The 14,799-nt window shown below is 37.1% G+C and overlaps 1 protein-coding gene across 5 annotated transcripts in view; it reads right to left on the bottom strand.

The window, feature by feature from the left end:
* Positions 1–9,016: 9,016 nt before the first annotated feature.
* Sgce (sarcoglycan epsilon) overlaps positions 9,017–14,799 on the bottom strand; it is a 73,933-nt gene continuing 68,150 nt past the window's right edge. For 4 of the 5 annotated variants that reach the window (XM_074064726.1, XM_074064725.1, XM_074064730.1 and 1 more), the window contains 3 exons: positions 12,158–12,201; positions 11,245–11,279; positions 9,017–9,297 (listed from right to left, as the gene is read on the bottom strand). In XM_074064726.1, the coding sequence (XP_073920827.1) occupies positions 9,247–9,297; positions 11,245–11,279; positions 12,158–12,201 (130 nt within the window). In that variant the 3' untranslated portion in view covers positions 9,017–9,246. The remainder of the gene's footprint in view (positions 9,298–11,244; positions 11,280–12,157; positions 12,202–14,799) is intronic. The other variant, XM_074064727.1, reaches the window with a different exon arrangement.

Raw genomic sequence — 14,799 nt, 5'->3', positions numbered from 1 at the left:
GTATATGGTTGGCTGGCTTCATTGTTTTTAGGCTGTGGTGAAGCAGAATATCATCCATACTCACCTGATGGAGGGCAGGAATCAGAGAAGAATAACAGAAAGGGGCCAGGGCCAAGAAATACACCTCAAAGACACACCCCAGTGATCTACTTCCTCCAACCAGGCCCCACTTTCCACAGTTCCACCACCTCCCAATAGTATATGCAAATTTTGAATCTGGATATGTCTTCACACGCACTCACCCAGAGGCATGCTTCACGAATCTCCTAGGTACCTCAATCCAGTCAAGTTGGCAATCTAAATGAATCATCACAAAAGCATTATTAAGTGTGTATATATACATATACATATACAAATATATAAAAGGACACAAGAGACACAGACCTACAAAGGAAGAATGCCCTGTGATGGCAGAGACCAAAGTGCTGCAGCTGCAAGACAAGGAATGCAAAGAAGTGCCACAAATCACCAGAAGCTAGCAGGAGGCAAGGAAAGATCCCTCCACAGGTCTCACATCTTGATCTGAGACTTCTAGCCCCTAGAACGGCGAGACAATAAATTTCAGTTGTTTTATGCCATCCAGTTTGTAGTCCTTGGGTATGCTACCCCAGGAAATTAATGGGTGGTATTTTAAGATTATGTGACTAACCTGTTTCGCACATGTATGATTTGATGATAAAGATAACAGATGTGTGTACATATATGCATCTATCTATCTATCTCTGTCCACTGGGAGGGCTTAGAAACATCTAACATCCAAACTGTGGTTTCTAGGAACCAGGACTCTTGGAAGAAATGGGCCTATTTTAGCAGTAGATGAGCTCATAACAACTGCTTGTGTCAGAAAAGAGGAATACCCAAAAGAACTCAGAAGCCACCTAGAATAGGTGCACACTGGCCAAATGAGACAATTTGATCAGTAAGATATGAATAATAAAGTACTCTAAACTATAGATGAGTAACAGCAAATATATAAATGTATTTCTGCACACACATGCACATCTTGTATCATTTTGTTAAAAGCTATGGGTTCACATCAATCCTTCAAGTCCAGCCCAACACGAGTTCATTTTAGTGTTTCAGTTTTCCACATTTGTAACTCCCTTCACCAAAGCAGAGAAACGTGATTCCCGCTGTCCACAAAACTCTTGTTTGAATGATCCTAAAGGAAAAAGCTTTCAGAATTGTAAACCCAAACCACTGTAAAAAATCAAATCTCTATATATTTGTTTAGTTTTGTTTTTGCCTTAACATAAAAGCATATTTTATTCTAAGATTTTCCACATTTGTGGAGAGCAGATTATGAAAAGCCTGTGAGAACTTGACATAAGCACAGTTGTACTCAATGATCTACAGGCTGAGTTTGGCACGGCCCCAGCCACAAAAGACAGCAAAAAGGCAAAATGCAGCACAACTGCTTTTCCTGAGTGTTTATGTTCAGAGAAGTAGATGCAGGTTTCTCCTGTTACAATGTCAAGCCCCTCCCGGAGAACTGTTGCTCCACTTTCTTGTTTACCACTGGATATAAAAGACTCACTGAAGGAGGATGTGGGGGTTTTTGATAGGGGATGGGTTGATTGGTGGGCTGCTTGTAAGAATGATGCTGCTGGTGGGCTGCTGAGTTATGGTAGAAACATGGGACAGTGCAAGTCTGATGGGACAATGCAAGTCTGAGCACGGAGACTTTAAAAGTTATGCTAATGCAGTTTTTAGACACAGCTGCTGTTGTCTGCAAGTCTGAGGGCAAAGACTTTAAGAGAGATTATGCTAAAGAAAAGCTAAGAGAAAACATGGGACAGAGCGAGTCTAAGGAAAGAGACTTTAAAGAATAGAAAAGAAGACTTTAGAAGTGAGGTTTTAAAGAATAGAAAAGAAGAAAGACTTCAGAAGCAAGGCCTTAAAAAAATAAAGATAGAGAAAAGAAGCTGAGTAAAGAGAAGTAAAAGAAGCAACGACGCTGTTGGGCGTCTTCATCTGAGCACCCAGCACACCTGGCCCCAGCTTTGTCTTCTATCATTTGTCCTTTCTGCATCTCCAGTTGCCCCCAGTTAGACCAGTTAGGTTGGTAGAACAGGAACATGAAAAAGCTCGCTCCACACATTCTAATTATGGAAGCACTCTCTCTCTTTCTCCTCCCCAAAACAGGGTGGCCCTCAAACTTGCTGCATAGTCCAGTCTATCCTCAAATTTTCAATCCTCTTGCCTCACATTCCTGAATGCTGAGAGTACAGGTATACAACACCACACCTAGCCCTAAAAGTTAGTTCTAACCCCAGGTGTGGGGGGGGAGATACAAAATACTACAGAAACTCTACCTTGCATTTTCCACTTAATATATCTTGAAAATCACTTTGCAAAAACAATTAATAGAAATAGTGTTCACTCTTTTTTATAGCTGCCTAAGTACTTCATTATATGCATATACCATAGTTCATTCAACCACTTTTCTATCTAAGGGCCTTTATGTTGTCTCTGATGTCTTGAAAGTACAGTTGCTACAGTGAGCAACTTTGTGCAAAGCTATTTTTGTTCTGCTGGAGATGTTTTTTAAAATGTATTTATAAGAATTGAGATTTCTGAGTAAAAGCAAAAATACATGTGTAGTTATCTTGGCTATTACCAAATTTTCCTCTAAATTGGTTTCATCAGTTTGCTTTTCCAACCCCAGAATCTGAAGTCATTTGTTTCCTTAGAGCCCCAATGACAGAAAGCTTGTCATACTTTTTAAATTTTTATCATCCAAAAAGTGGGAAATAGCATCTGAGTGCAATTTTAATTTGTATTTTCCAAGTTAAAAGTGAATTTGAAACATCTTTTCATGTTTAACCATTTATATAGTTTTTGATAATTGTCTGTTTATGCCTTTTGTCTCTTTTCTGTAATTAACTATAACCATGAATATGACAGTTTTTGAGCACTGGGCCTCCTTCTAGTGAATCACTGAACCTGAGGATGGTGTTGGGGACCCTCTAGTGAAGTTTTTTTCTGTTTTCTTCAGAATTTATATTTGTTTCCTGTAATTTCTGTCTCTTTATGTTATTTGGTGAGACATCATTCTCATTCTTTTAGTTCTCTAGATATAATTAAAATAACTGAATTAAAGTCTTTGCCTAGTATGTCTAACTTCTGTACTTCCTGGACAGTTTCTATTGATTGCTTAATTTTCTGCATGAGTCATACTTTGTTAGTCTTTGCACATCGTGTGTGTGTGTGTGTGTGTGTGTGTGTGTGTGTGAAAACTAGATGTTTTAAATGATAATATGGCAACCCTGGAAATCAGATTTTCCTCATTCCTATCCCCCACATGGTTTGTTTCTTTTGTGACTTTTCCAAATGATTCTTACAAAGTCTGTATTTTTTGTCATGTGTGGCTACTAAAGTCTTAGATATTTTAGTGGCTGGCTAATAACTGAATGGAGATTTCCTTAAATGCTTTTCCCAAAGGGCTTTATGGGCATGTTCAGGAATCCTTTAAAGGCTCAGCTAGGCAGTTGGTCATTCTGTCTTAGCATTTGCCATTGAGTGCAGAGCCTCAAGGTCATCCAGAGGTGAGAGTTTAGGACCTTCTTGGGTTCTTCCTGAGCACACATACAACCTTACAAGTACATGTAGTAGTTAATTTAATTTTAGGGGAGACTAGGGTTTGAACTCAGGGCTTTGCACTTGCAAAGTAGGCATTATCTCTTGAGACACACCTCCAGTCCATTTTGCTCTGGTTATTTTGGAGATGGGTCTCATGATTTGCCCAGGCTGGCTTCAAACCATGATGTTCCTGATCTCAGCTTCCCAAGTAGCTAGGATTTTAGTTGTGAACCACCAGTGCTTGGCATGCATGTGGCCTTTTACATTCCAGGAATATGTTAAAACTTTCCAAAGCCCCTATGAACATCTCATTTCCCAAACTTTTCCTCTTAGGCTCTTTGGCAAGTCTGTTGTTTCCCCCAACTGTTATCCAACCCCCTCTGGGAACTGGGAAGTTCAGAAATCGCCTCTCGTAGATTTCACCAAATGTCTCAGGGGAAATGTTTTCACACGGGGAGAGCTCTGAGCCACACAAGTTGTTCTTCCAGGGAATCACCAGATAGGTAAAATAATGACAAATCTCTTCAGCAAGGTTTGAGTTTACTCCACTTTCATTCTGTCCCCTTTGGTGGCTTAACAGGTGGTTAGTTTTCACTGTGATTGCAGGCTGTATGCAAACCCACTGCAGAGCTGGAGAGGGAAAGAGAACAGGGCAGGACAGAGTCCAATGAAGCTTGCTGTTCTTACTAACACTCAATTGCTTTCTTTCAATAAATCTTCCCCAGATTGTTGCAAGCCTTTCATTAACTTCCAAAGTTTGGAAATTGTTAATTCTGACCATTTTTGCCAGTTTCCTCATTTATCAAATTTTCAGTAGTCTTTACTTCACCATTTCAGTGAACCTAGAGTAATTTTAAATATAAATCGGATGTTACTTTTCTTTCAAATGCTTTATTTCCAGTGCTTTTAGAATAAAGTATAAATGTCTCACCAAGTCTACAAGAATAGAACTGTTTATATTTCTGGAATCGTCCAAATCCACTTCCCCCACATTCATTTGCTCCAACTCTGAAGAACTACCAGAATGTTGTTGAGATTGAAGTGCCACCCAGCCTCACTGCCTTTTAGCATGTAGAGAACCAATGGGCTTTTGACCAGTTAGCTTCTCTCTTTTTTTCTGTTGGCTTTATTTTCACCCAAGATTCACGTATATCAGAAAATATACGTGAGCCCATTCCCCCCTCTGTCACCAGTCCCAATAAAATTGAATTGCATGTCATAGGCTCTACTGTATCATAAATCTAACCTCTGTCCAGTAGGATATGGCATTCTAATTAGTCAGACCTCGTATCTGGTGCCAGATATCTTGCCAAGCGTAATGGAAGCACCTGGATTGAAAGTATGTTAGGGAATGGCTGCCTAGAGAAAGACATGCGTGGTTGCCAAAAGGATGAATCAATAATGGGCAGAAACAACCACCACCTACTTTCCTTACATTGGCTTTTTGGTATGGTTTCCTTTAACAAGATTGCTAAGCGTGACTGGCACTGGCACATGCTTCTTCTTCACATCTTATCTTCAGTGTTTTCTCTTCAGATAGACTTAGTCTGATTCAGGTAACTACCTTTTCCATTCTTTATTATAACCCTGTTTTGTTTTGTTTTTTTAACTTTCATAACCTTTAGATTAGGCCTTAAATTAATTCTCTCAGAAAATAATTATTTAGCACTAAGTAGGGCCACACAGTGTACTAGAATTTATTTATCATCTTTCATCACAGTTTTATTCAGCACTGTATAATTCAGTACCTAGAAAATAAAAGGTTCTAAAGAAATATCCACTCAACGAATGAATGAAATGGCCCTAAGACAACCCAAAAAGATATTTTGAGCTGTTTAAAACGAAAAGAGATAGGGGCCTATTATTCAGTTTACTTCAATCTTTTCTCATTGTCTTACCACTTACCTTGTTTTCAGCACACTCATGTGTTCCCAAGTTAAGGTAATAAGAGGACTCTTAATCACATAAAAATTAAACATAATATAAAAACTATCTAAGATGGACTGTACCCTATTAAGTAAGATGACCTGACCATAGAAATGATTGTAGCACATAAGTAATCTTTAAAAATGTAGATTTATTTAAAAAGTAATAGAATTTCTACAAAAACAATAAGGAATATGACATTTTAATTTTGTGAGCTATTAACAAGATACCATCCAGGACCAATAGATTCTGGTAATTATCCAACTGTTTGTATCCCATAACATGATTTGGCTGAGAATCATTTGGGAAACATACTGGTGTAAGTTTTCTGATCAACCCCATGACTTTGATGACTACCTCAAATTAGATACTCACCAATCCTAGCACCAGTCTAGACTTTTATTCTTAACTTCACATTTATATATCTACTTGTCTACTTCTCTTAGTTTTCTTAAAGGCACCTCAAGTTTACCTTGCGTAGCAATGAACTCATAATTATTTAATCCTTGTTCTGATCCAATATTGTCTGTCACAATGGGTAGCACCATACATCAGAATTGGGGCCCTTCTGCTTCTTAATACCATTTCAAAGTGTTATTTTGCCTCCAAAATAGCTCTTGAACCTCCTACCACTATCATTGTCAAAGCTATTATTTCTCTAATTGTATTAGAGATAGGGACCTATGTGGATAGGTCTCTAAGTGGTCTATCCACATCTTCTTTGCCTGTTTATTCTGTTTTCTATACTATTTTTGGATTACTTGTATAAAATGTAAAACATGACATCATCTTTCATTATTAAAATCTTTCAGACTTTTTTTTCTGCCTTTAAATTCATTCATGTGTTGGTCCTTAGGTACCTCTAAGGTCTCACCCTCCCCTACATTTCAAACATCACTTACCTACTCTACATAGACTGGCCATAATGGAGTCTCTGATAGATCCTTATGCTTACTAGGATATCTTCTCTTTAAAGAACTTAGATATGCTCTTCTCTCTGCTTCAGAAACTTTTTATTTTTTCTGTTCATCATGAATTTCTAGTGGCCTTTGAAATCAGCACAAACTTCTTTAGGAAAACTTCTTCACCCTGCTAAGTAGGTCAGGTCTCCTTCTAATTAGCATCTTTCATAATATCAGTTATCTTTCCTTCATGGCAGTTATCACAATGAGCTTGGATACTTGTTTGTATGATTGTTTGATTAGCATCTCTCTTTCCTACTTATAAGTTCTTCCTCATGAAGGCAGAACCTGTGTTTGGGTCACTTACTGCATCCTTACAACACTGTTTGAATCATATTAACATACTGAGTATTCAACAAATAAGCAAACGGTAAGGGTGTTCCATAGGAAATTTCAAATGCAAATAGATCTTAGAATGGTTTTTATCCATCCACTGGAGTCACAACATGTAAAGAAATAAATCTTGGACCATTACTTGGAGGTCTTGGTCTTGTTGTTACTTTCTATTTAATTATCTTCTAAGTATTTTCTTAGCTTCAAATTTAGCCTTAACATTTTAAACTAGTGTTCTTTTCTATCTTCAGAAACTCAGAGCTATGAAATTGTTAACGAACACTCACCAGTATCCAAGAAAGAGGTGATGGGGATAGAAACAGACACAGAAGTTTGGTGAGAAGCAGTCTTACTAGCGTAAATGTTTTCAAGAATCATGGTTCTTTTAGTCAACTCTGACGAGGTGGTTTATAGACATGGAGCCTGTGGGAAGTCTTTCAACATCAGGTAACTAATATGGTGATTGAACCTAGAGCTTTTCTCAGTGACAAGCTGTCATTTATACTGAAGACTGTAGTTTAGAGGACATAAAACTCGTAAACTTTCAGGGACTGTCTAGAATCTAAATCTGAGTTTACTCAAATCCTTAAATATGCAGAAAACCACTCTAGTTTTTTAGGGTAAGGGCTAACTATAGTCAACTGAAGAGGTATTTTACAAGTTGGGGACCCAACTTGACTACTTCTCCATGTAGTCATTTCCCCCTGCGGGAAAATTCTCAGCATGTAGCAGAATCCCCACTTAAAAAAATTAAATAGGATTAGGAACATGAACTAGGGTTAGGACCATGAAATAGGGTAGGAACATGAAATAGGGTAGGAACATGAAATAGGGTAGCAACATTAGATAAGGAAATTATATTAAGTTGGAGGCAAGATTACTTTTCCAGGGAGATTTAAAGAGAGTACGCCTTATAACTGATGATTTGTGAGATGCTAGCCAATGATACCATCTCCATTCAGTTCCTCTCACTATGGTCAATGCAAAAACCAATGCTAACTCCACCTACATTTTCTAGTCCCCACCACAGAACAAATAAGTAAACTTTCGGATCTATAGTACCTTGCTTGTCAACTGTGCCTTATCTTGCTTGTACTCATCTAACTGACCAGAACAGTTTTATTTCACTTGGCAGGGTCAACACTTTCAGTATGTCTCTGTGCCTCTTCTTCCTCGTAGGGTATGACCCTGGCCCAGTACATTTACAGCCTCAAGGTGATCACAGCAAGTGGCAATCCTCTAGCAAGTGAAAATGTCTTGGAAAAGGATAAGAGTAGTGATGTATCTTTAAGTAATTTAAGAGCTCAGCGTGGTGGCTCACACTGATAATCTCAGCATTCAGGAAGCTGAGGCAGGAGAGTTTCAAGTTCTAAGTCAACCTGGGCTACATAGTAAGATTCTTAAAGAAAAAAAGAAAAGAAAGAAAAGAACTGGCATCCTGTTAAGTCTAAGAAAGAAATGGGGAAGGCAGTTACAAAACTATGATAACCGTAGAGCATTCCCCCTCAATGAAAATGACATGCTGCATACAAAAACCAAAACAAACAAACAAAAAAACCCCAGGGATTCCTTTTGGATTTTGGAAGCAGATTTAGATAGCATTTGTGTGACTTCTGACAAGTTTCTGGCCAGAAACTGGCCCAGAATAGAGCAATAGAAGATTCTAGCTGGTCCAGTGTATAATAAAGCTGTTCTGATGGCCAAATTGATCCACTAGTTCTAAGATGCATGAAGCAGACCACCATGATAGAACGAAACCCTGCTAAGCCTTGAACATCACAGTTACCACCATGGATTCTACGGACCTAACTCATGTCACTGTTAGTAACTATTCTCTTTCTGTGTAATACCTGCTCCTCAGACCAAGAATCTGATTATGAAGCCAGGTAAGTACACAACCTGGAATGCTCGGTATGAACAGAGTATTATCAGTACCATAATCCGTAAGACTAGGTTACTCTAAAACACTCCATGAAGCACAGTATGAAAAAGAGGCTTTACTGTCTGTCAGTGTTAAAGCATTATTTAAATGGTTGCTCACCCGGAGCCCAGAAGCATGCACACTTTATATTATTATTTACAGGAAGCCCTTAATAAAATCACACTGAGTGAAGATGAACACATGAACCTGTTCTTTGCAACAAAAAGATTTCTACCAAATTAGAGGCAATCAAATACATTCTGAAGTAAATTTTATCAGACATTAGGCTTCATTAATATGTATTTTAAAGATCACTTTTTATTGTAACAAATATAAAGTCATCAGTGTCTTACAAATTGTCAAAAATGCTTTAGGTACAAAAAAAATACATTAGTAAAATGAAAGTTATGCTGTATTTTTTGGTACATACTTAATATTGTCAACATGCATACCAATATGCCAGAAAAGCTCATGCATTATTGGAAGAGAAAGAAAATAGGACGTAATTGTTGTGTCGGCTGATTATAAATTCATTGCTTCCGTCAGCTTCCTTTCTTCAGGGATACCATTTACCTGCAATGTGTAAGAATATGAGAATGGGTTAGGCAGGAGAAGAACATCTTTATGTTTTGTATGAAAGAAATTATCACAAAGAGAAATTTTTTATCTTCTTAACATAAGTTACAATAATTACACTGCGTTATTTCTCTGCATTTGCTCTTAAAAACAAAAAAAAGGAAGAAAAATTCTAAACTAGTTCTCCCCTTCCTGAACCAAACGGTAATGTTTTATATTTCTCAAAAGGTAAGGCCTGAGAATTCCTCACACAATAAACAAACAGAGTGAGGTTTGACTGGGGGATGTATGACTGTACCTTTTAATCATGGCTTAAAAAAAAATACTATGTGGGCTGTAAGGACAGAGAAAACGAGAAAACGGAAGAGGCATCAAACCTAATGGCTTGGGTCTAGTCCAAAGGGGCAGTGCTATTGTCTCCTTCTAACTGCTCTGTTATCCCAGCTAGTGCTCAAGCCCAGTTATATAACACCAGCAGCTAGTTCACTTGTAAACTCTTGATGGGAATTTAAAAGAAAACAACTAACTACATGAAACAAACTTCAAAATCTATTCTCCCCTGATAAAGTCCATATAGGTAGCAACAAATAAAATTACTTGCTATCCAAGAGAAAAATTCACTGCTTCCATTACCTTCATAAAGCACACTGTGACACTAGTACAGTGCATGGAGGAAAAAAAAACAGTTACTGTTTCTTAATGATCATGCACAAATGTGGCTATCTCTTTAGGGTGTAGTTTAAACAGGGTGAAAGAAAAGCCAAGCTCACTATAATCATGAAAATACATGAACAGCACTGAATCCATGCATTTGCAGATAGAACAGAATAATTCAGAAACTGGGAAACAACATTTTGCATGTAAATGAATAGAAAGGGAATAAAGAATGAAACTGCCATAAGCTTCCTCTCCAGGAGGCATGGCTCTACTTAGTTTCAAATGTATCAGAGGCAGAAACACAACAATCCCTCTTAATTATACAAAATTCTTCCATGGACACTCTCCCTTTAACATGCAGACATTTTAGAGACTCACTGATAAAACAACAATTACAACAAACCCACCAAGAATAGACAGCACATTTTAGTCAATAACATGATCAAAATTGCCGAAAAACATGAGAGAACCAAGAAGATAGTAAGTTACAGTGTTAACTAAAAAAGGAGATCAAAGCTTTCTTGACTCAAGCAAAATCCCTGTTCCCCAAAACCTGTTTTAGAAAAATAATTTAGGAAATTAAGTTGAACAGCCTAAAATCCCCCTAGGGAAAGTCTTTGGCTCTTACCACATCTGTTCAGGCATAAGTTTTCCTTGTATTTGGGAAAGCACCCCGTTAAAATGCAGCACACTAAGACGTCTACTTGCTAAAAATCTTTGTGACTATCAAACAAGTAACATCATCTGTTAATATCATCTCCTCAGGTTTTCTATTTCTCCTTGTGAGTAAATAAGTAAAATCTGGATTTTTTTTAAGTGCTCAAAACAATATTTACGATTTTTATAGGAATTATCTCTCTTCTACTAAACCCGTGCCTGAAATAATCAAGAATCAGAAGACAGACATCTCAGGAGAGAAAGAAATCTATGAGATTAATGAGGAAGAATATTTCTATTCTTCCTATTAAATATTCTATTAAGTAGTAGAAATATTCCTTTACAGTTTTTCCTCTTAAAAAACAGCTATGAAATTAGTAATAGTAAGAATTCATAATTAGTAATAGTAAGGGTTCTTTTTTTTTCTCTTTAGGTGACATATTTATAACAAAGTTTGTATCTTTATCAATTTCCTAAATGCTTACAAGCAGCACCACCACATCAATATATTGAACAGTCTTGTTGAATCATGCCAGCATTTAATTAAAACAAGTAATCAAAATTGTGGGAAACAATGCTATAAACATTATCTCATAATTAAAATCTGATGAAAAACTTCATTATACTTGCCTCAAATCTTTGAAAAGTTGTCAAACGAAAATCTCCTTAAATTCCCGAAAGCAGAAAGAGAAGATAATTTCTGAATGAAAACATCTAATACATTTCTATATGTGCCTGAAGTTTTTAGGAGACTTACTTAATAGCTTTCCTACCACAATGACACTATTCACACTTAGAATTTCACATCCAACTTACATTTTTAAAACTTCCCTTGCTTTTCCAAAAGAGCTACAAAGAAAGGCATTACTGGTTGCCTGGCAATTAGAACTAGGAATCAACCACTAATTAGAAGACAATCATGAATAAGTTATCTACTCATTACTGAGATGAATGAAATAATTGGCTGTGGAAAATTTTTAGGGACACTTGAAAGAAATAAACTTAAAGAAAGCAAGTCTTAGGGAAACAGAATAGTCCAGGGAAAATTGTCCGCCATCTTGTTGTCACTGGTCATGTTGTAACAGCTTTTTAAAGCAGCTTTAAAACCAGGCCAGCCATTTCCCATTTATCCCCCTGAAGCCTCAGTGATTTGTCACAATGGTTTCCTTTTGTAAGAGTCAGTTTCAAGCTGCTCACTTACTGAGACAAATCCTGGATGCATCCAAGCTAAAAATCTTTCATTCCAAGGGGAAGAATAGGGAACTCCACCGAAGGAAAGGGATTTTATGCAGTCTTCCTTAATTAGACAGGACCTCCAGGGATGCTTTTGCTCTAAGATCATTTACCCTGTGTTTATCATTATGATGCAAATCTATGCAATAATCTAAGGTATTATTCTGAGGTCTAAGTCTGAATAAGGAATGATACAAATGTTTTGCCCTCTTTGCTGAAGCTAACACTTCATAAATTATACACAGCTATAATTATCTTTTAATCTATTAACTTCATCCATAAACATCAACTTAATATTTTTAGTACTCACCTGTAGTCTGCTGTTGGGGAATCTGAGTCTGGTGTGGCAAGTTCCTAGAAATGATTGACATTATTGAGTAAAGCTGTGTTTACACACATGTAAATAGAGAGGCAACACATTAGAATAAAACACTGCACCAGAGAGCACCAGATCATGTGACCCAGCATAACCCCCTCCCCGCTTCATGAGCTTACGAATGAGGAACGAAGACCTGAGTTACTGTTATAGAAAATAACAACATTTGATTATATTCTTGGAATTCTTACTGTGTGTTATACTCTAAATTCCTTTACAACAACCCTAAGAGGTAGTAGTCGTATTATTTTTCCCATTTTGTAGATGAGGAAATAGCCTTGGTGGTTCAAGTCCGCATCGCTGGAAGGAGGTGGATGAAGACTGGACACAGTGGTTCCAGAAACCATGTTCTTAATCTATACACCTTAAGCTCCAGGTTTAGAACATGTATATGCACTCATACATTGACAATGGTCATGTTGTAACAGCTCTTTAATGCATATTACCACCTTATTCGCCATCCTTAACCTGTGCTCTTTGATCCTCATGAAAGGAAATAGCCACCCAGAAAACCACACTAGTCAGAATGCAGAAGTCATCCTTGACTCTTCTCTTTCCTTCAGTCCCCACATTCAGTCACTTGGGAGCTGAAGTCATTTCTCGCCTCAATTGAATCTGTCCTCTTCTTCACTATCTCCACTGCTAAGTTGGTTGAAGCTCTCATCATTTCTCATGTGCATCCTTACTAGTCTGATTTATTTCCTGATTTATATTCTTGCTCTCTTGTAATCCACTCTGTATATTTCTATCAGAATGATCTTCCAAGACAAAAATCTGATTATGTCATTCACATAACACATGTTTCAATATTTCCTTACATCTATCTGCAAATTAAGTTTCAGGTTCCTTCGCATGGCTTTGGCAGCTATCAACCTCTCTGGCCTGTACAATGAACACCCATCTGCTTGAAACAGAATAACCAGCCACTGTAGCTAATACCATGTCCTGCATCCAATGAATCTGCATTTGTCCTTGCAAATTCAACTCAAGATTTGTTACAGCAGACATGTATGTATTACTCTCATGAGTAAAAAAAATATGAGGAATGTTGTTAAATTTTTAAATATTATTTTAAATTTAAAAAAGAACATCTCAACAACACCTCTTCTAAACCTCATTACTCACTAAGAAATATCCCTTCTCAATGAAGTTGACATTCAGCATGCATTCAGACATACGCTGATTGTCACTGTATTTCTCTGTCTTATTAGTAAGTACAAACCATTCCACTTTTCCGTTATCTACAACAGAAACATGCATTTTTTTCAATAAATACATACATAAGTGAAGATACTTACGAAGACTCACATAATTAATGCATTTATTAACATGCAGATGCATCCATTTGTTTTCAAGTTTTGATATTAATATTAGTTTATGAGAGTGTGCAATTTAGGTTCCATATGGAAGAGACTCTAGGAATAAGTCCCTTGCTACCAAGTAAGGTTTGATCCAAGCCAGAGATTTTCAAGGTTTTTTTTTCTCTCTCTCTTCAGCAGTGCAATTCCTTTTAATTGAAATTCTAAACAAAACTCTGATGTGCAAAAAGAGATAAAGGTGAGGTTTCCTGGGTCAAAACAAGGGAGCTCGGAATCCTGGCTGCTATTTTTTTTTTTTTTAAGGTTCCACATGCTGGATTAAGGCAGATCTAAGAAACTTCCAAGAAACAGTTGCCAGGCAAATATGCTCTAAATTCAATGATCTAAAGTGAAAACCAGTACGTGCCAATTGAATACTGTTTAAACTCTTAATCTCTAGGTAATGCCTTTGGGTGATTTTTAACAATTCAGCTCCATTTTAAATATACTGTGAAGGAAATAACAAAATCAATTCTAATCCAGTTTAAGAGAATTATTTAATAATTCATCCCAATGATTGACTGCATTCTTTCTTGCTATTGTATATTAACCATACTTGTGTTCATGTACTTTAAGGGAATATTTCCTTTGGTTTGTTTATTCTTTCAGTATTTCAGACAATATATTTATATGGGTTTTGGTCATAAAATTAAAAAGATGACTTTAGAAACCACAAATAGGAATAAGTTTTAGACTTAAAGATGTGGCTCCAGTGGCTCACACCTGTAATCCAGCTACTTGGGAGGCTGATATCAGAAGGACTGCAGTTCAAGGGCAGTCACAGTAAATACTTCCTGAGACCCCATCTCCAAAAGAGCCAAAGCAAAATAAACTGGAGGAGTAGCTCAAGCAGTAGAGTGCCTGCTTTGTGAGGGCGAAGTCCAGAGTTCAAACCTCAGTCCCACCAGAAGAAAACAAAAAATAAAGACTGGGCATTTGGGGTGGGGATTTTTTTTTTTTTTTTTTTAGCTAATTACTCAGGTACAACTGATTTGGCTCTATCTACCTTCTAAACTAATACAGCGTTCCTCCTATATGCCCATGCACACCACATACATAAGCAAGCACTTCCTCATTCCCTATCGTCTCTAGCTCTACCCAATCTATTAACAGATTAGATCAACTCAGTTCCACAAAATGGGAAAAGCAAAGAGGACAAAGAAAGTACAGAATGTAGGCACTCTGACATGGGAAGTCGCTGGTACACACGGACACAGA

This window comes from Castor canadensis, chromosome 2 (assembly GCF_047511655.1).
Source record: "Castor canadensis chromosome 2, mCasCan1.hap1v2, whole genome shotgun sequence".
Classification (NCBI taxonomy): Eukaryota; Metazoa; Chordata; class Mammalia; order Rodentia; family Castoridae; genus Castor; species Castor canadensis.
This window is presented reverse-complemented; position numbering and strand designations above follow the sequence as displayed.